At 39.5% G+C, this 27,770-nt stretch overlaps 1 protein-coding gene across 4 annotated transcripts in view; it reads right to left on the reverse strand.

Annotated features, from left to right (window-relative positions):
• Window positions 1–27,770, reverse strand: part of MTHFD1L (methylenetetrahydrofolate dehydrogenase (NADP+ dependent) 1 like) — a 145,550-nt gene that overhangs the window by 23,815 nt on the left and 93,965 nt on the right. For all 4 annotated transcript variants that reach the window (XM_026794154.2, XM_074537764.1, XM_026794156.2 and 1 more), the window contains 2 exons: window positions 25,555–25,662; window positions 23,995–24,147 (listed from right to left, as the gene is read on the reverse strand). In XM_026794154.2, the coding sequence (XP_026649955.2) occupies window positions 23,995–24,147; window positions 25,555–25,662 (261 nt within the window). The remainder of the gene's footprint in view (window positions 1–23,994; window positions 24,148–25,554; window positions 25,663–27,770) is intronic.

Consider the following 27,770-nt stretch of genomic DNA (forward strand, 5'->3'; position numbering starts at 1 on the left):
TTATGGCAGCGCCTTCCAGAGCAGAAATGTAACCTGTCTGTGAGGCAGGGCTGTGTCCAACACGGCCTTGCAGGGAAGCTGATCCACCCCTCTGCCACTTGTCCTCCCAAGTGATGAAAACAACTTTATTTTAGAGTCCAATGACAAACAATAAATTTTGACACTTCCATGCCACTCTTCATACAGTCTATACAAAAAAGACGACATTAATATGGAATATAAATGTGCCAAACCAATTAGAGTTGATCATGCACATCAGACAAGCACCTTTCAGCATTATCTGCCTCCTGGATTGTCAGCCAGACATGTTTCTGCTTAGCTTGAGAAGAGGACTGTGCCCAGCACAGCAGCCATTCACAGCTGACAAAGGGATGTAGACAAGGAAGAAACACTGTGCTTCGAGCTACTCCTCTTAAAATGCTTCAGAGCAAAAGGAATACAAATTTGGGGTTGAGTAGTGAAGGGGGACAGAAAATCTCAGAACTGGGTATTTCAAGAAAATAATAATCAAATAATGCATTTAAACATAGTCCAGTAGAGTTATGTTGAAAGAAATCAATTAACCTTCTTTCAAGTATCATAGGATCTAAGGACTCATTAAATCAATTAATAATACTATACTTCATGCTAGTTCATCAGATGCTATTAGTAGCACACTGTGTTCTACCAAAGTTCCTTTCCCACTTCACCACAGACCAGAACTGAGTATCAATATTTTTGTCATTTGGGTTAAAAACAGGATTATATAAAGTTGTAATCTAATGTTACTAATACTGACTAAAAGTTATGGACAGTAGTAACTACAAAAAAAAAATATAAAACCACTAAAAGCAAAGAAATTGTTACTAAAACAACTAAAGCACTTATTTTACAGCTACTTTTTCCCTGATCCACTTTAGCTGTAAATGGATAATTTCATCTGAGTTCTAGTCACACAGTTGCATCTTGTTGGTTTACTGTGGGTAACCAGCAATAAATTTATATGATCAAACCCACTGAGACACAACTGAAATAATTTTGATCATGATGAAGGAAAACAGCTAACACAAATTTTATAGCTTTCAATAATCCTCTGTGCTTCACAGACCAGTCATATGAAACTAATAACTGATGATGAAACTTTTTATTACGGAAAATCCTTGCCAAAGTGAAGGAAGATCTACTAATTCAGGAAACAATCACAGGGGGAAAACCCTCCACTAAAAGCATATTACACTTGAGATTGAAAATAAATGGACTTCATAGCATGATGTGAAAGTCAAAAAACCCATTCAGCAGACAGAAGGTGTGAGTTGCCTTCCCAGCAGCACAGGGAGCATTCACCAAAACCAGGGAGAAGGCTTGTCCCTGGCTGTATGCTGGTCCAGAACTGCCGTCCTCCCTGCTTGTTCATCGTACCCATGCTGACAACACCCAGCTCAGCATAACATAAGGGTGGCAAAGAAAACACACAATATCTTTGGGAGCAAAAGCTAGTGTGTGTGTGTATATATATATGTGTATATATATGTGTGTGTGTGTGTATGTATGTGTATGTATATGTATGTGTATGTATATGTAGATGAACATGCCATTGAGTCAGAGGGTGTTCAATGGGCACAGTGCCCTGCTCATGGCCATCCTACCAACTTTGGAACCACAGGCAATCCTTCCCATGCCTGCTGTACCATCCATTGTACCATCACAGATCTCCATGCTGCACTGCACAGCATGCCATGGGCTCCTCCCACTCCACAGCCTAATAAAGCACCATCTTCAATGTTTCTCAAAAGCATCAAAATGTTAATCAAAGGAAAGAGTTAAAAAAGCCTAAACAGAGCTTTGGAGAAGTTTGTGCTCTAGTGATAAGATTTTGGCCACCTCCTTTAAAACTATTGATGTCTCTCACACGGAGTTACCATGATACTAATTTAACGTAATTTTTGTTCACTTCTGCATGCCAAAATCAATATCATAGCAGTGGCTATAATTCTCTTTCTCACATCAATATACTTGCAGTCTCACTCCAAATAAGAAACCAAAGTAAAAACTGTTTCATTGCCAAATTGGAAGGACACGAGTAAACAAATTCTTGAAACTATCACCTTAAAAACAGACTTTCAAAAGGCTTAGAAGCTTTGGGTCAGTGACTACAGATGCTAATCCAAAATTTGAGTCAGCTTCTAAAGCAACCAACAAACGTCCATGCCTATCAGACTTGCAGGACCACACTCCTTCTTCCCCTGTTCTCCCCATAAAGGCACATGTGCCTGCCCACTTTCGTGTCTAATACCTTGGCCCCATTCCCAGAGCAGTGTGTGATATCCTCCTTCCACTCTTTAAAGATGTGACACAGAATCCAGCTGCAGCCACACTGAGATTTGGATGCAAATACCATGTGCAGCATATCAGTTGCTGGAACTTTCAGTCTGACATACAAAGCAATGAGTTATGATACCTAAATAAATAAAAGATTACACAATAGTAAAATCAACCTACTTCCTTACAGGATTGTACAAGCTTCAAATGAATGCTGCAATGTACTTTGTAAAGAAGAATCATTGTAGGAGTCATAAAGAAAGAAAATGGATGGGGATTGTGATGATAGGACCAAGTCCTTTGTCACACTGGCCATAGTTTTAAGAACTAAGAAATAGAAAGGTGCATTCCAGGAATAAAATTCCAATGTTCAGCAAGAAGATTTTCCAAGCTTTATGACATTTAGATACTGAGCTACCCCTAAAAACAACATGAATTTTATAGTCACTAATTCTTACCTAGCTTTGTAACACATGACTCTATTTATGCTGGTCATTACAAGAATCATTTCACCTGTATGCTACCAAATCAAATTTCAGTAATACCTACTTAAATTTCATTCGACTTTAAGGGGCTGTGAAAAATATTTTAGCTGGGAAGAAGCCAGAGGGAATCTTGCTAACTCTCAATGGTAGCAATATCCCCAAACAAGACACCAAAAGATTTGCTTCTTAATTGTGCTATGCAGTTCCTTTGACTGGCAGCCATCTCCTTCCCATCCCATTTCAGCCCATCCCAAGAGAAAAATTTATACTTTTCCTGAACCAGTTGTCCCATGACACTCATTGGAGGTTCAGCAGCAGCAGTATGTGCACAGCTGTAAAACATCTGGCACACAGGTGTATGAAATGGCATTCGCTTGCTGTCTGGCTAGTCACATTTTTTTGAAAGATAACAAACAGTTATTGTGCAAAAAGACAGAGAGTACTGCTGTGCTCACTATTGTAAGTTGCATTTATCTTCAGTGGTGTAATCTCCAGGGCAAGGAAGAAGAATAAATGTTAAGAAAGAGAAATTTTATGGAAGTCAAGCATGGTCCTTCACGTAGGTACTGATAATCCAGCTTGGATCCAGGTTTATTTCCAAGGAGCAAGTGAGTGGGCCTGGAAGGCACACTCTAAATAAATCCTCCGACACTGTCTGAAACGGAATGGGAGCAAATGCTTTCCTTTGGCAGCTTGAACTTACAAGTTAATGCCAGCAACATAACAAACATTAATCTTAAATACAGCACCAACGACAGACTAAACACAAACCTCTACATAAGAAGTAAGCCTGTATGAAAGCAAATTTGATATACGAAAGGCAGCTTGCATAGAGCAAAGAAGAAAATGCATTGCTTTCAGCATCAGACATTAGATATTTGGAAAAGAATACATCAAAAAATGCAATCAATGTCACATTTGCCAAAGGGGTTGACTGGACAAAAGTGCTAACTCCGGAGTTCTACTTAAAATAGTACAAGACAGACCTACATGGCAAAACTGAAGAGGTAACTCATGCCCAATGCCCACCATGAGCACACAGGCACATGTGTGAGCTTTAACACAACAGGTGCAACACCAGCAATGCAGATTTTAGCATGGGCTGATTAAACCACAGTGAGAATCCCTCAAGAGCTCGCACTACAAGTGGAAGCTGCATCTTGCACCACTTGGGTATGCCTTTGCTTACTCACCGTACAAACATCTTCGATTACTCCTCATGTATCGGCAATGGATGTTCGGTGGCTCGTGTTGTGGGCAAACGGAAGCAGCGCCTGTTACATGCTTCTTCATTCCCCAGTAACTCACAAAGAAACTTAACTCTGCTGGCACTAGGGCTCTTCCTACCTTCTGAACCAAGTTTTCAAACAGCAGTCCAAGGAACAGATTCTCTGATTTACACTCCATTAAATATAAATCACCATAAATATAAATATAGATCTATATGAGATGGCAACATCATGATTCAGCTTGCGAACTCAACATCCTTACCACTGCAGAACTCTCAATTTTCCTCTGCTCTTATCCTTTTTCTATTAAGAGTAGAATATTCTTAATATTCTACATATTCTACAGCAATACAACACCAAACTCTCAATGAGGGTAATGCACACAGGAAAAAACAACTGTGTAATCCAATCAAATTATCCAAGAAATGTTGAAACCACAAAACACTGACTGTTTTTTAGCATTCACTGTCATACCCAAGAAAATGTTTGCTTTTTCTTTCTATGTTAACTTTCTTCAGAAGGTTTTCTCCCCAAAAGAAAAGGCCCATCATGTCTCTCAAAAGCCTACAGTTACTGAAATGAAATGAAATGAAATGAAACATGAATGATTAGATGGATAGTCATGACGACAGGAAACATGAGACAGGCATTTTAGAAGGAAGGGCAAGTCTTTACCATAAATCAAAGCTTTCCAAATGTTTCCAGCACCAAAATGGATTGGCAGCATGAGGTGATAGGTGCTTTGGCAGAGATAAAACTGACAATGTGGAATGAAATATGTGTAGGTTATTAAAACAGCAAGCTTTGCTGGCAGCTGGGGTTTGTTGAAATTCTAATCAAGTTTCCGAAAAGAATTCATATTTGAAATTAGAAAGGAATGTCTCATCTATTGGCAGAAGCTTTAAGGCCCATTTAATTAGTCCTGAAAACGAACGGGTGCAATATTTTTCTTCAACTGATGTTATGCAAATGCAGGCATGTTTCAGTTACCTGTGCTTCTCCAGACTTCACACTTCTCTATCCTTGCTGTTGAGGCAATTGGAGTCAGTGAGCAGATATCTCCCATTTTGATACTCAAACACGAATTCAACACTACCCACAACTCTTTATTTACACCGGCTCCATTCTCCACTGAGTTATCAGTACAGGACCAAACCCTCTGAGCAACTTTTTTATTCAAAATAAATGCTAAAGATTTACTAGGAGAAGTGATTCTATTTTTCCTCCTGCAAATACTCTGTTCCTAAGGTGGGAAAGGTCCCTCTTCAAACACTTCCAAAACAGATGAAGAATAACAAACACCTGTCTTTTTGCTTAAGAGATATGAATAATCTGAGGTGTTACCTACAGTGCTGAATCAACAGTTAACGTTACCTTTTGACCATCCATAAAGGACAGCCTAAAAAGATGAAATGAAGACCTGAAAGAGACCTAGCTTTTACTAAATAAAGTGGTAAGGAGTCAGAGGCAATATTCCATAAGCATCATTGTGCCCTAATGCATCATCCACACTGTAACAACATTTCATAAACTATTTCAAAACCAGGCTTTGCAGCTGCTTGGCCTCGGGGGTGTATCATGGGATCAGTAAACAAAACGAAAGCAAAACAAATACCTCTGTTGCTACTAAAAATTTCTGCTGGAAAATACCAAGATTTTGTTTTCTGCTTGGTTAAGAGATTGACAGATCCCTCCAAAGGATTGCAGATAAGCAGCTAAACTTTAAATTACAACATTTAAGGTGGATGTTTTTAGCTGTTTTGGGGCTTCTTTTTTCTAATTACCATAACTTTTTAATATTTTATTAAAAATAAGTGAAAACCCAAACCAACAATTTACACATTCCTGTGTTCAAGACCATGTGAACATCAGGAAGTGGGAAGGGTTAACCTGTATATATTAACATAAACAGGCTGGAAAACAGTACTAAAGAATAGATACTCAGTGCAAAAAAATAATACAAGTCTGCATTCCTTACTTTGGTCTCTTTCCTGCCCTGTACTTAAATCTCCATTCTGCCCAGGGGCTCCATCTCCTCTCTGGAAGGAGAGGACTGCAGCTGGAAGGGGATGAGGCTGCCCCTAGGCACAGGTACACGCACTCATGTGCAGACTGCAGCCTTGTCCTTGCTCATCCACGGCCAAGGGGATGGTCCTGTGGGACTGCAGGAGTTTTGTCTTAGCTCTGTGTAAGCTAACTTGGGACTAGCCATCCTTCTCTGATGTGATAACCTTGAATTCGTATACACACTCAGGTCAGCAGCTTTCTAATATCTGCACATTCGTGGCGTCTGCCAGTTAACATGTGGGTCACTTAATATGCCCTGAGTATTAAGTGGTTAATCTGTGCCTATGGAAATGTTTTGGAATTAATATAACCAGCTTCAACATCTCAAAGGATTTTAAGACTTGGGTTGCATTGTATTTGCAGGGACCCTCGTGGCGGAAAGGAATGATGAATCTGACTCCATGTTCTCAGAAGGCTAATTTATTACTTTATGATAAAATAAAGAATACTAAACTATACTATACTAAAGAATACAGAAAGGATACTTACAGAATGCTAAAAAGATCATAATGAAAACTCGTGACTCTCTCCAGAGTCCTGACACAGCTTGGCACTGATTGGCCAATGAATGAAAACACACTCACACCAGAATCCAATTAAACAATCACTTGTGGATAAACAATCTCCAAACACATTCCACATAAGCAAAACAGAGGAGAAGCAAATGAGATAATTATTGTTTTCATTTTTCTCTGAGGCTTCTCAGCTTCCCAGGAGAAAAACCCTGGGCAAAGGGATTTTTCAGCAAATGTGAATGTGACAGGGTTGCACAGTCATTCAAACAAGGCCTCAAGTGGCACATACTACTGCTAGCACGCTAGTTTGATTTCCACAGAGACCAGGTAATTTCCCAGCTGTGTTGCTTTTGATGGACAATTTCCTTCGCATCCGAGAACAAGGATTGTACCTAACCTGTGCCTCCTCTGCGACGCATCAGAAAATTAGTGGTGAAAAGCACTATGAAAGAGTGTGTTACTGCAAATATACCACATGACAGCCTATCAAATGGGAATAATGGCACTGCAGATTGATTTTGAACAGCACATTTGGGAGTTGCTAAGGATGTCCATTGCACAGTAAGCATCTACTACTGCCTGACATCTCACTTGTCTGCCACTGACGTCAGATTTTGTATCCATTAATGAACAACTTCCAAAATACACTTTTTGCTGCCTTTATCTAAGAGTATGTGAAGTAACTTGTGATATAAGTTAAATAAACTCTTCAAAATATGCAGCCCCTCCCAAATAAGTCTCCTTAATGTAAGGTCATTTCTGACATAGCTTATTTATCTTTCATGAATGCCTCACAGCATAAGTAGGTACACTAAGAAATCAACAACCACTTTTACAATTGGGTAATTGAGTCTGCAAATTGCAGTTAATATCCTTGATTCCTGGCTATCAGCTGAAGGCATTATTCAGAGGAGATGCTTGATCCAAAGAGAACGTGTGAGAAGGGCTGAAAAATGGCTAAGTGTGCATATGGCATTCAAATGAACACAAAAATTTCTTTCAGAAGAGAAGTAAGACATTGCTTGGAAAATCATTACATATTTTGATCAATGGAGATGTAAAACAGAATTATTAAATAGAAAAATCAAAACTTTTGAAGTCTATCGACTGGAAGGAAAAAAAAGATTGAGAACATGGCTTTGGAGACAAGACAGAAAATAATATGCCACCTATGAAATGATATGTAAAATGGACAAGTAAGAAAGGAACCCTGAACAGCAAGAGAAACAACCAGATGCTGTGAATCACAGAGACTCTCAGATACCAACAGGGTGGAGAGCCAAAAGACTACTTGTTATGCCAAAGGGTATAAAATAAAGTAGCACATCTAGAACCAACACCTGGTGCCTACTCTGAGCACACCTGTCTTGATGCCTGGATGCTGGAGGTGACCTGCGCAGGTGTGTCTTGGTGCTTGGCAGTATGTGGCAATGACTGAAAGCCAGAGTAACTGAAAATTAGTTTATTTCCCCATCCTAATTTTGCCTCAACATTTGCTGCACTGTTGCAACCTTTTTATATCTAGAAAAGCTCTTTATTCTTTGAAGGACTGTGGGAAAACAGTACAGGGAGAAGAAACAAGTGCTGTGAGGTGAACGAGAGGGCCTGGAAAAAATGGGGGAAATATGTCCTGTGCAAACAGGGATGGTACCAAAGCCACTTGGGAAAACATAGCAGGAAGCAGAGAAAAACACTAACAGACAGATCTCATCAGCAAAATGCAAAGAACAGACTTTGCACATGACTTCAGAAGATAATTGCTAAAAGATAGAAACAATGAAGCAGTAGTAATGACATTGTAGAGTCCTTATACCTCTCTGAGACCTGAGAACAAATACCATCTATAATGCAGTACAAACAACATCCATCTCTGTAGCCTGAACTTCAGGAACAATTCTGTCCTGGTGCCTGTGAACTAGGAGAAATTCCAATTTTGAAGACCTCAAAGTCTAAATAGCCAAAGCAAACAAGGAGAAGAATTTAAAGATACTGAGGGTTTCTGAGAACTGCATTTTTAAAGCTGCAGTAAAGAACTACTTATTAAGAATTTATCATATGCATCTTAAAACCTATTCTCAGTGGAATTAGGAATCAATATGCCATTGCATCCAAAGCCAGATAATTTAAAATGTAATTAATCTTTTCTTCCATGGAAATTATATAGAGCTGCTAGAATTATGTAGGGCTGAAAATAACATTATTTAGAGATTGTGAAAAGGCAGAAACACCTGATTGCCTTTCCCCCCTCTTTTTTGGAAATGGTTTTCTTTCATTATTTCTACAGATTAAAAAAAAAAAATTTGGCAGCTAATTTCCTCTGAAAGTCTATTCCTCCTACAGTTACTTTCACAGTTGGACTGAAGTGCATCACAAGATACGCAAAATAAAAAACAGGCATATTCTTTCCCATTTAATCTTTGGACACAAAAAAGTCAATTAGCTCTTAACTTAGTTATTTTTCCATAAAAGTACAAAAATTCATAGAGTTTTGTTAGTTTTCTGTTGGTTTAAAACAGCTCCTGTAGCTTTGTTCATCATTTGTAAGAAACTGCTGTCCTGTAGCAGCTGCTTTTAACGCTTCCTCAGTAGAGTAGATTTATCTTTGGAATTTCTCACTGCAGTAAGTTGCACCAGACTTATTACACACATGGAACAAAACGAATACAAACTATTTGGCAGTGCTTCCCCATGACCTGCACTGGTGATGAGCACACTAACCCATCTATTTAGAAAAGCAGACCTAATGACAGCATCACAGAGAGAACAGATTCAGATGGTCTTCCTCTGAATGGCTGGGGGTGTCTCCTCAATTTACAAACAAGTGTAGCAATTTCAATTTAATGTGGTCCTGTAGGTAATTTTACCTCATGCAAAATGACACACTAATGCAACACAACCGACACTGGCCCAAACGAGAGAGATCTTTACACTACAGTTAAAATTGATTTAGCTGAAGGTTTGAATTCATTTTACAATGAAAGCAAATGTATTTTATGCACTTGGCAACCTTTCCTCCAAACTTTCTTTTAATTTGTCAACTTTTTCTAGGAATTTATCCACAAGAAATTCCTTGAGGCTTCACACAAATTGCCCTTCTACTTTCTTTTTGTTGGTTTTCACTAAACTACAGAATAAACTTTACTGGAGGGCAAAGTACAATTTACCAAAACAATTTTAAAAAGTGGGAGCTCATTCTGTGGCAAAAGCTACATTATGTCTTCCAAGAATCACATTAAGGCAGGAGCCTTAATACAGCAGACTGCCTTGGTTTCCAGAGGTTACGTCTGAGTTAAGAGAGAGCCAGCAACAGCAGCCCATAAACAGCAACACAACATGTGAAGGAGAGCTGGAGCAGAGAGCTGAAGATCATGAGAAGTTCAGGACTTTCAGAGATTGAATTTAGGATGTAAAAGCTGCTTACTGCTCAAGCAAGTACTATTAAGAACACACCTTTAATTCAGTACATTCCCTGGCTCACTCATGCCTGGAAGAAGCCAGAAGACTCCTAACTGACCTCCCTCCCCACCCTCTGTCCTTTCTGAGGAGCCTGGAAGAACAAGACACAGTGACTGTAATGCAAAGGGGTGTAACACTCCATGCTCAAGGAGTAAAATGGGGATTTGAGTGACACAGAGATGGGCCAGCGAGCCTCCCCTTTACACCTACACAGGCAGAAGGAGGGAGGCAACAACACACATTTTCAGGGTATTCACACTCCTGCTCTTCTGCACAGGTGCTGCTGGCACAGGGAAACACCTCCATTCCTTGAATGAACTCAGGAATATTGGCATGCACATCTTGAAATTCTGACCACACAGAAAAATCCCACATTTGGATACACATGTTTTTCAGTCCAGGACTGATCCCAAGAACAGCATGTATGTGGTTATTAGTTGGTCTTGTTGTTTGGGGTTTTTTTGTTGTTTTTTTAATATACAACTTCCTCTTGGCTGGATCCCTGAAGTTGTAAATTACACATTCTATGTTTAATGTATGCCATAATCTTGTTTGCCATTTTGTTTCCACAAAATGTTAAGTTTTATGGTTCCAACAACATAGCTAAATTCTCTCCACTTAAATAAAGCCCTTTAATTGAAATTTATTCTCATGCATATCCTGAACTGAAACCGAAAACTATTTATACTTGAAGGACCAGAAAGAATATTCTTAATTTCTGCACTGCAATGGTTCAATTTTTTTTCCTCCACTAGCTTTTCTACTTCCCAAACTGGACACATCCCATCCTTTATGTCAAATGTGTCAAAATAAAAACTGCCTCCAGGTGCCAAAACAGCTCCCAGGAGGAAAAAAGAGAGAAAAAAAGTGAGAGGAAGGAAAAAAAAATAAAAGAAGGAAGAGGTGGAAAAGGTGAAAAAAGGAGGAAAAAAAATTAAGCTCTTGACCACTATAATGAAGATAAGATATTCAGCTATCATAAATCTATCAAATCTATAATCTATCAAAATCATATCAATTTGCTGCAATGACATGTACTAAAACTGAGCAGAACAAAGGCATGGTTTAATGGGTAAAACAATGCATACATTTTCAATGCAGTCCACAATCCAAACAAAATCTGGGGAAATAACAGAATGATGACTCCTCATACTCTCAACTGTCAGCAGAAATCTCTCCAGTTACAGGAGAAATTTTCCACAAATACCTGATGATCAAACTAAAAGCACCCTTCTATCAACAAATTCATTCCCACAATTTACATTTTTCTGTACTTATAAGGAAATTCTTCTTACATCACATCATGACTGCTTCATTCATTGCACTCCACCTCCAGTAATAACATCATGAATTAAGTCAAACATGTATAAACCAATGGGTGGAAAACTGTCTTTTCAACATAAATACACAGAAATCCTTAAAACACTTCCAACAAGAAAGAGATACCACTCAAAAAATGCTGGTCAATGACAAAGATGAATAGGAACTGATCTGTATAGCAAATACATTTCCTCTGAATAGTGATAACAGGGCATTCAAGAGCAGGAATGCTCCCTGTTGAGGCTGGGTGTGAATGGGCATTTACAGAAGCTCAACAAGATTCAAGTGTCATGTCCTACACTTGGGTCACAACAAGCTCAGGCAGTACCACAGGCTGGGGGGATAGCAGCTGGAAAGCTGCCCAACAGAGAAGGACCTGGGGGTGCTCATCAACAGCAGCTGAACATGAGGTGGCCAAGAAGGGTCAGTGGAACCCTGAATCAGCAATAGTGTGGCCAGCTGGAGCAGGGAAGTGATTACTCCCCCATAGTGAGGCCCTGAGTGCTCTGCCCAGTTCCAGGCCCCTCACTACAGGAAGGACATCAAGGTGCTGGAGTGAGCCCAGAGAAAGGCAACAGAGCTGGTGAAGGGTCTGGAGCACAAGTCTGATGAGCAACGGAAGGAGCTGGGGGTGTTTAATCTGGAGAAGAGGAGGCTCAGGGGTGACATTACTGCTCCCCACAACTCCCTGAAAGGAGGCTGTACCCAGGTGGGGACTGGCCTCTGCCCCCAGGCAACCAGCAACAGGAAGAGAGGATATAGCCTCAAGCTGCACCAGGAGAGGTTCAGTTTGGATATTATGAGAAATTTCTTCACAGAAAGGGTGATTCGAAATTGGATTGGATTTCCCAGGGAGGTGGTGGAGTCACCGTCCCCTGAAGGTCTTTAAGAAAAGACTGTAAGAGACACTCAGTGCTATGGCATAGTTGACAAGGTGGTGTTAGGTGACAGGTTGAAATTCATGATCTCAGAGGTCTTTCCAAACTAATTGGTTCTGTGATTCTATTAAAAGACTAAAATTATAGGAGACCAGAAGCACTATTTATACATCAACATCCTTTCAAACAGTAACACTCTTGGAAACCTTGAAATTGGATCTGGGCCAAAACCATGAGCTGGATGGTGAGAAAAATCTGCAGGACAGCCTTCTGAACAACCACTGGCTGAATGAAGCCTGGAGATGCTCACAAGGGAACTCTACCGTGAGCAGGGAAATCGGGCATCTATAATATAATATTAACAGCACTGCATGTAAGATACCAAACTAGCTTCTGTTTTCCAGGAAAACAACCACAGACCCCTGTATTTTGGGCTATTTCACGAATCAAAGAAAGCTTTATCATGCAGCTTCCTCGCACAAACTCTCACATTAGCAGTGAGACCCAGCAGTTTCTGAGAGCTGTGCAAATGTGGTAACTTCTGAGCAGCATGAGGCAAATGTTGCAAATGGAACTGGGAAAAAAACAACCCAGTGGTATCACCTATGTGATGTTAACCACTTCTTTTTCGGGGTGCATTTGTCATATTATGTTATAAATAGCATCGCCTAAAAGAAAAAGAAATGTAATACAAATTAACACCACTGAGAGTCCACCTGTCTCAGATGTCCCCAAGTACACTTCTCCAGAAGTACTTCTGCCCCTCACATCTGACAGAAAATAAGGAGTCAAGCAGGAACTCTTAAGTGGTGTTGAATTTCATGCTGTTTTGTGAAAAAATATAAGTGAAAAGTAAAATTAAACCAGGAGACTTATTTTCACTTATCTAAGTTAATCTCAAAAAAGACTAGAAACAGTACAACAGGTTTCTACAGGTGGCAAATTGTCATAGTTCTTCCAGCCTCAGTCTACTTGTTGTTTTTATTGAGTGAGCAAGTAACAAAGCCAGATCATCTCAGTGTAAGAGCTTACTGATGATTTACTAAAAGGCAAACACATTTTCTACATTTCTTTGCTGCTTTTGCTTATGGTATGCTCATTTGATTGCAACACTGAAACCAGAAGGCCACCTCAAGACACACTCAATATTCAGTGTTTGTAGGGTGTCAGCCTGGTAGGTGCCCTACAAGATCCAAAAGATTTGCCACTTCAGTGGGAGTTATGAGAAATCCTTTCCCATGCAACAATGCAGCTTTCTCATCCACACACACACAGTGCTCCTTTACAGACTGCTTTTGAGTATAAAACCAGAATTTAAGGAGAATCAGAGCAAGATTTTCTGAAGATTGAAGGGGGTATAAATGATATTTCTGCAACTATCACGAGCCTCCACATATTTAATCATTGATGTGTTGGTTGCTAAATGATGATTGAAAATTAGTATCTTTATGTCATTTTGCATATTTGTAAAAAAAAGAACCAGTTGATTTGGACTCGACCATGCTTTTAAAATTGCTGTAGACATGTAGTGTCCAACTAAAAAAAGTGAAGTAAAAACCTGTAAAAAAGTGACATGAAAAAATAGTCCCTGAGCAGCTGAGCAGAAAAGGAACCATGACCTGATTACCTAATTCTCACTACTTTTCATGAAAGCATGTACTCTGACTGAGGTTAACTTTAGACTCAAAGTCTTCAGAGCATTTCTGGTCTTGAAGTAGGCAGCTCGTGCAGAACTTCAATATTTCTAAAATACTTTCTTTTCAATTGCAACATTCTTATATATGACTGAATAGTTCATTCTGAATTTCTTCATGTCACTACCTTTCCTTATTAACCCTAAAGCCCAGTTCCTTATGTTGTCCAAAGAAACATGGTTATTAAACAAAGATGCTGTGGTCAGGCACTCCACCCTAAAATATCATGCAATTACAGAATTTTATCTTCTGAAAATATGGAGTCCCTAGAGAGAAACCGTTTAGCCTACTAGCTCCAAACTTCAACATGTTATTAAAAAACATTATTAAAAATGTGAAACCAGTTAAAAAGACTGTTCCATTTATATCAGGCATTTTTATATGACTTTAAGAAAAGCTGAATGTCCAGTTGCCAGGCACTAACCTGTAAAGTGTCAAGCTAGCATGGGATTATCATCCACTGGATGGTTATGGAGGTAAGAGCCAAAATTACCTCAAAGAAGCCAAACTTTGCTGTCAAAGTGAACACCCACCCATGTGGTGCCACATCCTGGATCTTTTGCAGCTGTCCCAGATGGCAGCACTGTCAGGCATGTTTCATTGGGAATACTCTGCTGACACTCCCTCCTGCCATTCCCTCGGGTCCTGGCACTGGCCACCAGAGAGAGGAAGCTATAGACTGCAATGAGGTCTTCCCCTCAGTCTCCTCTGCTGTTCATTTCAGAAACCAAGTGATTTCAGCTGCTCCTCATAAGGCTTCTGCTCCACACACATCACCAACTTCACAGCTCTCCTCTGGATGCTCTCTAATAGCTTTATAGCCTTTTTTTTAATGTGGCACCCAAAACTGCACACAGGACTTGATGTGAGGCCAAGTTGGTCACAAGTAACGCTCTATTCATGGCATTTCATCATTTCATAAGTAAAGAAAATTGCTCTTTTCAAAGCAAACCCATTATCACTTATCAAAAGGAAAATTCAGCATGCCAGCATTTGTACATGTTGTATTTTTAAAAATAAGGACACATGAGGAATATCTCAGGAAATACTTTAGGATTTTTATGTGGGCGGGTGGGTGGAGTAGGGGAGGAGTAGCAGCATAACTTTATCTTTTAGCATTGTGCACAGAATGTAGGTCAGCCTACTCCAATGGAAATACCCCATGCTGATTCTTCACATTCTTAGACGTAAACATCTCATGATTTTGTAGGCCAGGAAATTGTGAATTTTATTCATGGTCCTGTCCCAGAATTGTCAGGGGGACCTTACTGTTTGTACTTCTGGACTCCTTATTTTTAAAAAAAAAAGTAAAAATGTTGCTTGTCTAGCAAATTACTAATACAAAGAGACAGTACGTAAATGTTGAGGATTACAGCTTCTGTAGTCCATGTCACAACATAATAAATTAGAGAAGCTCAATTTCTAATTTCTCAGTAAATACTATTTTGTGCATAACAAATGCAGGATGCATTTATTTCAATATAAAACAATCTGGAAAATGTCCTTCCTTCCCCATAAAAGTTATTTGTTAACTAATAATAGATATATATTTACTGTCTAAAATTATAACCTATTTTTAACCTCACATTGTCATACAAAGTTTATGGAGAAAATACTTAAAAAAAGGAAATCAGAGTCCATTTCCCGTTTTAACAAGGATAATCCCTTGACCAGAAGGCACAAATATTCATCCCTCTTTAATGTTAATTAGCATGCTGTTTATTTTATATGTCACAATTTAACAAAAGACAGCAAGTTGCTGGGAATATTATTAAGTTCAAAACATCTTTCACCTTTTTTATCCAGAACTCAATAAAACTGTTCAGTCACAGACTTGCAGCCTCCAGCTAGGTTCCTGCTTATTAGCCTTAAATCATTTTTAGAGTTTCAGTAACAGTAAGTTGCCAAGCTCAAATGTACAGCTATCTACATCTGCTAGATAGTTTGTCTTACTGGACAGGCTGGAAAAAATTCACTCACTTGATCCAAACTGTAAAGTTTTTTGCTGCTATCAAGGAATCAATCTTTTTAAAATTTGCAAATCAGCATTTGAAAGTGCATCTGTACAAATGTTGAAAGGACAATGGTTTTTTCCTTTTGGTGAGCATAAGATAGCCTCTCAAAAAAATTGCACATAGTTTTAAAAAGTAACTACTTATTCCTTAATGAATGGTTGGATATCTAAATTTCACATTTGAGCCATAGAGAACCTTTTCAGAAACTTCAGTTTCTTCAACTGAGGAAGCTTATCAGGCTGAAGCAAAAATAGAGAGCATGAAACCTAATTTCATTTTTTCCTATACAGAGGAACAGCAGAAAGCTGGAATGACAGGATGGCTGCTGCTACCACACTGAACCATGACAGGCAGCAGCAATACCCATCCTGCCCCAAAGCAATCAGATTCAGTGATTCCTCTGTCTGGCAGTGTCAGCCTCTTCCCACAGCAAGTCACCCAAAATATCATGAATGGGGAAGAAATCCCTGGCTGCCCTCTCTGATGCTGAAGTCTGTACATCTTCCACATGAATAGCATAATCTAACCCTTAACACCGCTGTTTCAAGGCATTCCAAAACTGATTTTTGAGCTCTTCACATCTGATCAAAGTCCCCACGTGCCAGGCTGATTGGATGAGCTCTGAAGCAAACCCATTTACCTGCTCTGGACACATCAGGTGTGCCAGCCAGCAGGGTCAGAGCTGCAGGCTGGACCAGGGTGGGCAGGCAGCACGGCTGCAGCTCAGAGAGGCTGCCACGGTTTACCCTCCTGCTCCCCTCTCTGCCCTGCAGAACACCCAGCAAGAGGCACTCACTGACTGCTCAGACTTGCATGTGCCTGCATTCCCACTGCAACATCCCTATTTCTTCTCTGAAGTCATGCATAAAATCCAAGGGCAGTTGTCCAAAATTGGTGCTGGCTTCTGTCCAAATTGCACAAATACATCTTTGTTAAAAGCAAGCCCTGAGCAAATAAGCTAATGTACATAATTTAAAGAGCCCTACTCTCCATATGGATTATCAATCTCTTGTTTTTTACTTTTTAACTGATGCAGCCATATCCATCCTTATGGGGATCATGGACTGTAAATCAGATACAAGGGAATGAAACAGAGAGAAGACATACCCAAACTGGTTATGATCACAGGTAGGATCTTAATGTCTCCCAGGCTCCCTGAAGGCCCTGAGCATAGGATGCTTTCCCAGAGGTGTGCCTTTGGCTCCATGTGCACTCCAGGTGATTCCCATTTGCCTGCACTGATTGCATCTGCACGCCTAAGCTGCACTGAGTTCATTACACAGAACTTCCCAGCTGTGATGAGAGCAAGACATTCACAACCACCATGAACAAAACTGTTCCAGAGCACAATGAGTTCTCTTGGTTCCTGCATTGCTCAAACGTGCCTGCACTGGCCAGGCAGTGCCCAGTCAGCTCCTCTTAACTGAGAGCACCTGCTCCGGCACTCCTGAGCCTGGCACACCAGCCTGGGAAATTCCTCTGCAGCTGCTCTGAGCTCTGATCCACCACACCTTCCATGCCCTTTCACATGTAAAGCAAAGGAGGTTAGGTAAAATTCCCTCAAGAGATGGGAGACCATCAAAATGCATTTTCAGGGGAACAGTCTGAAACTTTTTCTGGCTAAAGTGAAACATGAAAGTCACCTCTTGTACTTGTAAATAAGTTTTAAGTTTACCTATTCAGATAAACTACTTTAGGTTAACATTGACATGTCTAAGAGCTTAAACATAATGTTACATTTCTATGGATGGATTTAATATAAATATACTTGGAAAAGATGACAAAGGAAACCTGATTGATACAAGAAATACACTTGGTTCATTTTTGTCACTTAAAAGTTAATTTTATTTAAAACCGAATTTAAAACATTTGTATAAAAAACTCTCTGACAAGGCTTAAAATATGGTAAGATGGGAAAATTATTTTGAAAAATAGTGGACACTGGATACAAAGAAATAATTTCACAGGAGCAATACAAGACTTGCTTAAAATGAAAGTTATAGTAAGAAAAAAATCTCATCAAAACTAAACATTAAATTGCTTACCAAACCACAGGGTCTATTTTCTTATTTGATGTGTTATTTAGTGATTTCACCCTGTCCCAAAAAACCAGGTTTTCTTCAACAATTCAGTTCACTGAATAACACACACACACCCCTACAAAACTTCTTTTTTCTTCTCAGTAGAAAACAAATCAAAACCATTCATTCATTTCTCTAACTACAAGTGCTGGCCTTCAAGGAATGTAAGGTTAGGTGGATTAAAGCAATAATAAACAACAAATTTAATCTGGCCGGCAATGGGACATGGTCATTCATTCAGAAGAGGCAAAATATGGCACATTATTATGATGTAGGTTAAATAATGCTCACTAGCAAACAAACAGCAGCCAAGAGTGACAGCATGAACTACACAGAATCTAAGTAAGTGTCTTGCCTTTATTGTCTGTCAAGACACAGCAGAGGAGGAAGAGAGGTTGGTTTGTGGAGTTTTTTGGGTATTGTTTCAGGTTGTAAGAGAGTATTTTACCATATGCCTGTGTCACAGCCATGGCATGGAGGTACAGTGATCCAAAGCAAAGTATATTTACTCTGTATTTCCAACAAGCACTGGCTTATCCACATCAGTTGAAAACAAGTGAAGTAAACAGTAAATACACAGACTATATGGAAATTTCTACCATTTAAATACATTCTTTTCTATTCCCTTTCAAAAGTAACAGAAATTATAATAATATTTTCAAGCCAGCTGAACTCTACTCTTTTCCTCTTAAATTAAAAAAAAAAATCCTTAGTCATCAGCAAGGCATGTTCTGTTCTCCTGTAACTACATTCATTACTCACATGACTTCTTCCAGCCCAGATCTTAGGTAATCTCATTGTTTTAACTAATGCTTTTGGAACATCTTTCAAGTTCTTTAACCTTCATGGCTTTTATGTCAGTGTCCTCTTCCAGATCTCCATGTACATCTTGGATGTGTCTCCAAATCATTTCACAGGTATCTCCTCCCATCAGTACAACTCTCAGTTTCTTCCTTTCCAGCCAATCCCATCTCTCCAATCCTGCCCTCAATCTTCTATTCCCATCTTCTGATCACAACTGGACACTGCCATCCTTGAATTTTAACTGCCTCACAGTCCATACACCTGGGATGTTTGCAAAGGCAAACCATTCCATTATAATTTACAACATTTTCCTCAGCCCTTCAGCTAAATCATTCACTTAGGACTATTTCTGCCTCATCTACAGAGACCCTCCCCTCTCTGGCCACCCCAATACCATCACAACCACATAATACAATCCACCAAGGGCCAGAAGTGGATTTCCTGCTATTACACTAACCTCAGCCTACTAACTAATCTCTCAGCCTTTGGCTTTTAGACACAACAGACTGAGGGTGATTTGTCCCCACCCTCACTTCCAGCCATCAATCATACCTATGTGGTCACCCCCAGCCCATCAACCCTATCCTGAATAATTCCTCAGCCTTCCCCCAAGCAGAACATCATTCAGCATTTCCATGTGTGCATAGCTGGTCACTGGACAGGAATGATGCAGCCTTTGTAATTCAGAAAACCCCTCTGCCTCATCTATCACCTACTGTGATACATACAAAGGCACAGCATCTAACAGAGGGCAGCTTTTCTTTCCCTGTTACCAATTTCCAATTTAGAACTAAAAAATTGTTAACCTACTTTCCTACATGAGGTGAACTTTATGACTTTCCTTTACTCTCACTGCAGTTACTTTCACTATACATTTCTTGCAGTTATCTCAAAACCAGCCCACAGAGTCTGTGAGCACCTAGCTTTCACAGCACAGCACAGCAACTATAAAAGGCCAAATGCCGCATCCCAGGGACATTTTTTTGACCAAGAGTGGTCCGAATACCTAGCAGAACTTAAATCCTTTGTAAACAATACAAAATTGAGCTGCAAGCTAAATGTTGTACAAAGCAAATATAAACCTCACCATCACTTATGTTTTTGAAATGCTACCCTGTGTTACACAGATCATCAGGATGAGTTGAGCAATCAAACAATTATTATTCATCTGTCCCATAAAAGCACCTGAAAAAAGTGACAAAATGACAGTTTGGAGGCAATCTGAGCATTATGCACTACTGAAAAACTGCAATTTCACTTCAGGTGGCCTGGACTCCAGCTTATGTTCAATAGACACTCTCCAAACTTAATAAGCTCTTAAGCACTAAGAAAGAAGATATTAATTCAACAGGGAACAATATTTTCCTTTCGAAATTATTAATAAAAATATTTACTTGTGAGGTCTTTTCCCTCTTACTATATCCAGGTAATATTTTGGCAGAGCAATCCTGGCTCTCACCCACAAGTGAGCTAGAGCTTTGTTCCTCCCATGCACTGATTTCAAACTACACTGGGTCACCACAAGAGTTCCTTCCAAGGAACTCTTCCATAGTTTCAGCACGAGCTCCAGAGACTTGAACTTCTTTCTCTACAAGGAGAAAAATATTTCTGTAATAGGTTGACCTTTCTTCAGATATGTTGATATCTGAAGGATGTCAGTTCATTGTGAGAATTTGGAAGCTGGCCATGACTCCAAAGGCTCCACATATTTTCAGAGTGACCATGCCTGTAATTTTAACCCATTGAAATGAAAGTGCATGGCTGGAGAAGAGCAGTACGTGCTTAAAAATCTCACTGTGACTCAGACACTGATTTATTTCCTGCAGCAGTTTTTGGGTAGCATCACTTCCCAAAGGCAAAAGGCAACAGGTTTTATTTCTATGACCTTCCTGCATTCTTGCAACTCACATGAAAAGGAACAATGGAAATGTGGCTGAATGTGAGAAAGCACAAAACTGCTACGGCTTTTTGGGTGGGTGTGGAGAGAAACACACAAACTACAAAAAATCTAATAACTCCCCACCCAAGCATTGCTAGTGAATGACCTCACTGGTTTCCTACATATACTCCAGCAGCTTTCCTGCCATCACTCTGTTGAGCCAAGCAATGATGTCAACAGTCCACCTGTGAGAGTGATGTAGCCCTCTGGGTCATGGTCTCAGAGAACTTGGATAAAAGCTGTGCCAGTGTTAATTAAATGCACCTCTTGTTTCACTGCTGATTTCCTTTGATAAGGCTCAGCTCATTTTTCCTGGAAAGACTTCCATGCTGTATGGGAACTGGAGCCAACCATAACACAAACCAAATATTGCTTAGAGAATATGAAGACAACATGCTAAATATTTAGTTTAAAAAAAAATCACTGTGTATCAGAGCTGGGATAAATACAAATCTCATTACTTTGCATGTGCTAGTGACAAGGCTGAACTACAAATGCTAGTTACTGCAGATAGTTTATTATCTTTCGACAGTACTTATCTCTCTCATTTGTAATGCTCTTCTCCATTACATTGGAGCAGAACTCTTGCGATCCTGCTTTACTGATCAATTCTGACAGGTTAGAATATGAGAAGTTTGCCTGATAAAAAATATGCTTTGAGAATGGTGTTTGACATTTAACTAGCATCAGAATTATCGCTACAACTTTAATGAAAAATAGTATTTTTTTCCTGCCATCAGAAAAGCCTTAGTTATAAGAAGGTTCTGAGCAGCTTAGGTATTAAGGGACCTCTCTATTAAATACAGTTAGCCAGTCAGCAGTGGAAGGGAAAAAAAATTTATACTGCTCCTTCTTTTTTTCCTGTGTAAAGAAATCTAGTCCACTGTCATGACTGGATGTTTTCACCATAGGCTGTCACTGGGATTTCTGTAATCCCTCTACTCACAACATTGACTTCCAACCATTCTAAACCTTCAGGACATGCCCTTTTATACTTGCTTTGTTCTTGCAGACATTTTCAGATAGCTTTATTAGTAAGAAAAATGCCAAGGGAAGGCTTTCAGTTTTGAAGCTAGACATCAAAAATATTTCTTCTTGCACAACTTAAAAAGTAACACTAACCCTAAGACATAGTTGCTGACAACAACACGCACAAAAATCAGAAGGTGAAAAATTAGAAAAGTGGTTTTGAAAGTCGTGGTGCAATTACATTATGAAAGTTTGTTTCATGATGCTCACAACTCTACACTCTGAAAGGCAGCAAGTGGGACCTTGCCTTGCTATAAATTTAATTCTAAAGAAAGAACTGTGCGTTAACGATGTTAGGAATACATTCAAATTCATTCATTCATTCTGATTTGTAGCAATTGTGATGGTTCCAAGAAGTGTTCTGTCCCACATTCCTGAGCATTACATTCCTGAGCATTAGCAATATTTTTCCAAACAACCAATGATCGATGTCCATGTATTTACATTTTTACCTCTTGGGGATCTTATGTTTATACAATACCTCGCCTACAAACTCTCTTGGAATACATAACACAGGCTATACTGCCTTCCCAGCTCAGGATATGGGAGAGGTTCCATAGCTAATGCTGCTTCTCACCAAAGTCAGGCTAACTAACTTAGATGTATTTTTTACACTCTCCTCCAAAAAGAAATCTCATATACAAAATATCCTTCAAAAGAACTTCATTTTTAGGTTTGCAAATGGTAACAGAAAGAGGTAATCCTTGGTTTGGTTTATACTGCTCCTATGGACAGTTTCTATGGATTTATGACATCGAACTGCAGCTAGTTTATAGCAAAACATGCAGGGTGTGACTCATTCAGAAAGCTCAACCCAAGAATATTTCATTCTGACATCCAACAGAAAAGCTCCCTCATGGATTTGAATTAGTTGCTGCCCATTACTCACATGCACTCCTTCTCATAACTTCATGACACACAACTTGCAGTGCAAACTTGAATCCAGGCCATGAAGGAGATACTAGAAGTTCTGACAAATTTTAACCCTGTCACCAGTAACTGGAATTTGGTCTTACACAATTTAAATACACAGCTGCACTCTGCTTCTGGAGGATGTGCATAATGTGGTCATGCAGAAGGAAAGCGTATCCCCAAGTCCAGTGACTTAAAGTGACACAGTTTCCTGAACTCCAGGAACCCTCCTGGTCAGAAAGTACTTCTTTCCTCATTTCAAACACTTGATTGTTTCGGAGGGAATTCAAAACAATAGATTAGAAACTTTCAACCTTTCCTAAGTGTATTGCTACACAAGGAAATCAGGCCGTGCTCTGGGAAGATGAGATAACATTGGGAGAGTACTCTTTCCGGAAATGCAATGGCTTTTGCATCCCTTCTCCAGCACCATCCCATGAATCAGCTACATATAAGTAATAACTCTAGCTAGGAGATGTCAGATGCAGTTCAACTGCTGTTTGGATTAAGATGTGCGTGGTTGGCAGAAGGCATGAGCCAACTCACTTCTCAGCTATTTCCATAAGGCCTGCAAGGTAAGAAATATCAGGAGCTTCCTAATCTCAGTCTGTACTTGTAAGGATGGATAGGAAGAAAGGATGATGATTGTCTCTTTTTAGCATCTCATTGTTTAAATCTCTAATAAAGGAGAAGGAATGTGCTATTACTTCTGCAGTTAAAAATCTACCCCTTCCCACCATAACTTACTTTGACAGCACCACTAGTGATGTTCACAAAGACTGGGAGCAAATCAGGCTCATCAGCTGAAGAGCAATTCTTTTAAGCATACTCTATTCCCCAACAAAATTCCTTTAATCTAAATGCATTGAAATGGTTTGTAATGATAGAGAAAAGATTTTAAATTTAGAATAATATCTAACTAGTTATTTACAGGCTGAAACTTGAATAAGAAAAGACAATGACAAGTGAATTCATTTTTCTGTGGCATTAGGGTGCCTAAACACCCTAGACTAACCTAAAAACAGCAGCAACAGAAGCAACGTCAAGAGCCACTCTCTCAGACCCGACAGTCAAAGCTCTTATATGACATTGCATTTTCTTGATTATCGTTTCCTATCAACGCAGAGCTCCATAAGGTTTGAGGATAAGTTTATCACACAAAAGCAAGAACTCACATGGTTCTACACATTATTTTTAGAGGCAAACAGGAAATGCACTTCCCTGTCAAGCTGGGTGAAAGGGGAGTTAATGAGTGGAACGCTTTGCACTCACCGTTCCTACCAGAGGGTAGATGAATCCAGCTCCAATGCTGGCCCGCACATCGCTGATCGGCAAAATGAAACCAGTGGGAACACCCTTCCTCTCAGGCTGATGGGAGAGGGATAGGTGAGTTTTTGCCATGCAAATGGGAAGATTTCCAAATCCCTAACAAAAAAAAAAATAAAGGGAAAAGAAAAGAAAAATGTTTTTAAAATCAGAGTAAAGGCACATTATGTTTTTGTTTTGTTATCAGTATCTTCTAGAAACCTCTCGTACAGCAGTTCTTTTCGGGTTCTAATGATCCAGTTAGCAACCCGAGACCAGGACTCAGGGTCCAAAATTTTCTAAGGGTTTCAATGTCTTCCTGGGCGTAAACACAGATGGTGCTCATGATGCTTTCCTTTTCTTTGTTTTTAAACAAGACAAAACTTGCATGAGGTGATGGCACCCCCTTCACTAATGTCAGAGTGCTAATTACTGAAAACGTGGGAGAAAATCAGGAAAAGTGCCTCAGTAGCTCCCCCTGCCCATAATTTATCTCCAAGTTATTGATTAATCTTGAGTCAGGCACCTTCCACTCTTCTGTTCAATTCTTTTACAAACAGGGCCAGGAGGAGAGGTGGCACTTCAGGGAATTGTCTCTGCAGCCCAGTGCTGACAACTCTTTAAATGTCATTGTGAGAATATTTCCTAATATACTAACACTTAGACTAAAAAATGGATTGGAGAATCACAGCAGGAAAAAAAAGGGCATGGATTATTTAGCTTCCAGTAAACTCAGTAACCTTCTTTTCCATTTAGAAAAATCAAATTAATTCTCAGGAAGTTTGCATTTTAGGGAAGATGGCTGTCCACCTGTCTGACCAAGGACTTCTGCTCGTCTGACCACGCTGCTGAAGTTTACTCAGGAATTTTTCCTGGGCATATTGTTTCTATTTTCTGACAGAAAGGCTCCAGCCACATTTATGTCCAGAAGCCATTCCACTACAATAAACACATTCACCTCTCCACATGGTCTCAAAACTTTTTAAACTGTAACATGCTCTCACACGCTTTAGGATAGGCGATGTATTTCATGTTCTACTATTTGTAACTCCTTGAAAGTAGGAGTTACGAATAGGAACAGAAAGAAATCAAAAGATTTTACAAATATTGGGACCTTTGTTATCAATGTGTATAGCTGTGCACAGGTCTTACTGTGCTTGCAAACTCTTTTTTGCAGGTACAAATGAACACTCTTATGCTAAAATTGGTTACATTTGCTAGCAGCAACTTTTGCAGATCCGCAGTTGTCAGGTTAAGGAGAGTAACTCAAACTGCACAGAAAGTACAGTTTCATGGACAATCTCAGAAGTATTCTGAACTCCATTCATATCTCACAGGACATTGCCCTCATGGTTAAAACCATTCTGTCCTACCACACCTAAACCAACTCATACTGACCTCCACAGTTCACAACCATGGGTAAGCTCATGCCTTTCAGTAAAGCTTGCTTAACACTCCAGTCTGAGAACATTTACACCCTGAGGTTTCCCAAGACTCACATCCAGCACAATTCCCTGGTGCTCTTACCTGCTGGGTGTAACGATCAACTTGAGACTGGGCAGCAGGAGACAACTCGATATCCTGAGCTCCATACACCTTCTGAGCAATGATCCTTATTTTTTCAACAATAGGAAGCTGCAGAGATAAGGAAACAACACAAGGATGAACGTTGTCCAAGAGAAACTAGGATTTGTTTGCTGAGTGAGGTCTCTGAATCTCTCATTTAGATTCATCCCTGTTAAACAGGCTTGCTGAAGCAAGAGACCAAGTAAGGAGCAGTGGTGATGGATATGATACACAGCCACAGGTACATGAACTAACAGCTGTGATTTCAGCTACTCCATCATTTGGAAGCTGCACAATTTGTGCATTACAGAGGAGACAACGTGAGCTTATGCTCACCTGAAGTGAGGGGAGAAAATTACTGCCATCTAGTTATGAGAGTGAAGAGATAACCTACACCTCAATCTCCACTGGGTTGGCAGGGATCACTAGACAAGGAAGTTTCATTTCAGAATAAAGACAACCTACATGAGTAGACAAAGCAAGGTAGGAGGCACTCAGGGAAGGTTCCCCTGACAAGACAGGAATTGTAGCAGAAAGTTCCTGATCACTGCTCCTTTGACTGCGATTTTCTTTCATTATTATTATTCTTACCTCCTATCCTTTGTAACATGCATATTTTTAATTGTAGCTTTGATATTGTAAAGCACTTTGGACACTTAAAAAAATAATATGAAAGAATTCTAGAATTCATTTTGAAACCCCAAGTCACTAAGTTAAATCCCAGTCTCCAAGAGTATTCACATCATGTTATTCAGCTCAAACTGAACAAGTTCTGCCTTCACAGCTTCTATTTGAAGGCAGAGGCAGACTCTCACATTCAATCTGTTACAAAACCCTTAACATATTTTCAAGAAACAGGTTTTTGTGGTCAGATCAGGCATTTACTTTTTGTGCCATCATTTTTGTGTATTTAGAGTAAACAACTCTTTCCTATTTCCTTGTTCTCTTTCCTTTTGTTTTTAATGGCCCATGAGACAGCAATTGTGACTCCTCTGGCCTATTTTAAACAAGCCATTCTCTGACTTCTTTCAATAGGAACAGGATGATGGAGGAGGCATCTTACCACGAGTTCAGATAATTCTGTGCTCACTGTAGATGGCCAGAGATGCATGCAATATTAAAGGGCATATCTCATCAGTAACTTGTAGAATATTTAATTAACAACACCCGTGGAATAAGTGCTAAACAAAGTCTAGGGAGATAATCACTTGGGGAAGAAGACTTGGTAATACAAGTACAATCCAAAAAGCAATACAAAAAGCACCAGGACACAAAATAGAAGTGTATCATTTTATTCCAACAAAGGCAAGAAATTAATTAATTTGTGAATAATGAACCCTATCTGATGCATTTATAGGAAGTTCCGTAGTTAATCACATTTTTGCAATACCTGTCTGGAAGTAGTTCTTTTTCTGTAAAGATACATCAGTTGAAAGGTTTGTGTCAGGCCAATCTTCTTTGTATTTACGCTTAAATTTTAGAAAAATTAAAGCTTACATTAATAAAGAACTTCAGTAACAGAGTTATCACAAGAAAAGAATCTCTCCAGACTTCCAAGTACCTTAAATGTAAGGCAGTTAAAAGCTACTAAGGCTCAGATAAAATTCCCCCTCAGATCTGAAATTACAAAGACAGGTTTAAAGAAGCTTCACAAGGCACTTTCTGAACATCCTCACGATACAATTACTGCACCTTAATTGGGTGGAATAATGTCACATTCCCAACAACAGGCTTTTTACAGGAATCCAAGCAGTGCAGGAAAATCTAATCAGGACTAGATATAGCACATTGCAAATATCCTGGGTATAATTCCTGGCAGCAGCAAGCTGAATGGAATACTTAGTGTCATGGACAGCCATCACAAGATGAAATTTGTCTCAGCGTGATTATTAAGTACGTTCATATCCATGGCAGTTTTCAACACAGTGGGAGAAATGCAAAACATGTCTGTTAATTTGCCTTCTGGGTGCTGTTTGCTTGCAGTAAAGGACTAACAGCAATGGCAAATGGAAAGGCAAAAGGAATTCCATTCCCTGTTGTCAGCAGGCCAACATGGAAACGAACAGCTTTCTGCTTAAACCTCAGTAAATTCACTGAGATGGAGATGGACATTTAGATTCAACTTGCATTTGTGTCAAAACATTTCAAACTAATTTGACAGCAGTGTAACTACTGCG

The sequence above is a fragment of the Zonotrichia albicollis genome, chromosome 3 (genome assembly GCF_047830755.1).
Source record: "Zonotrichia albicollis isolate bZonAlb1 chromosome 3, bZonAlb1.hap1, whole genome shotgun sequence".
Classification (NCBI taxonomy): Eukaryota; Metazoa; Chordata; class Aves; order Passeriformes; family Passerellidae; genus Zonotrichia; species Zonotrichia albicollis.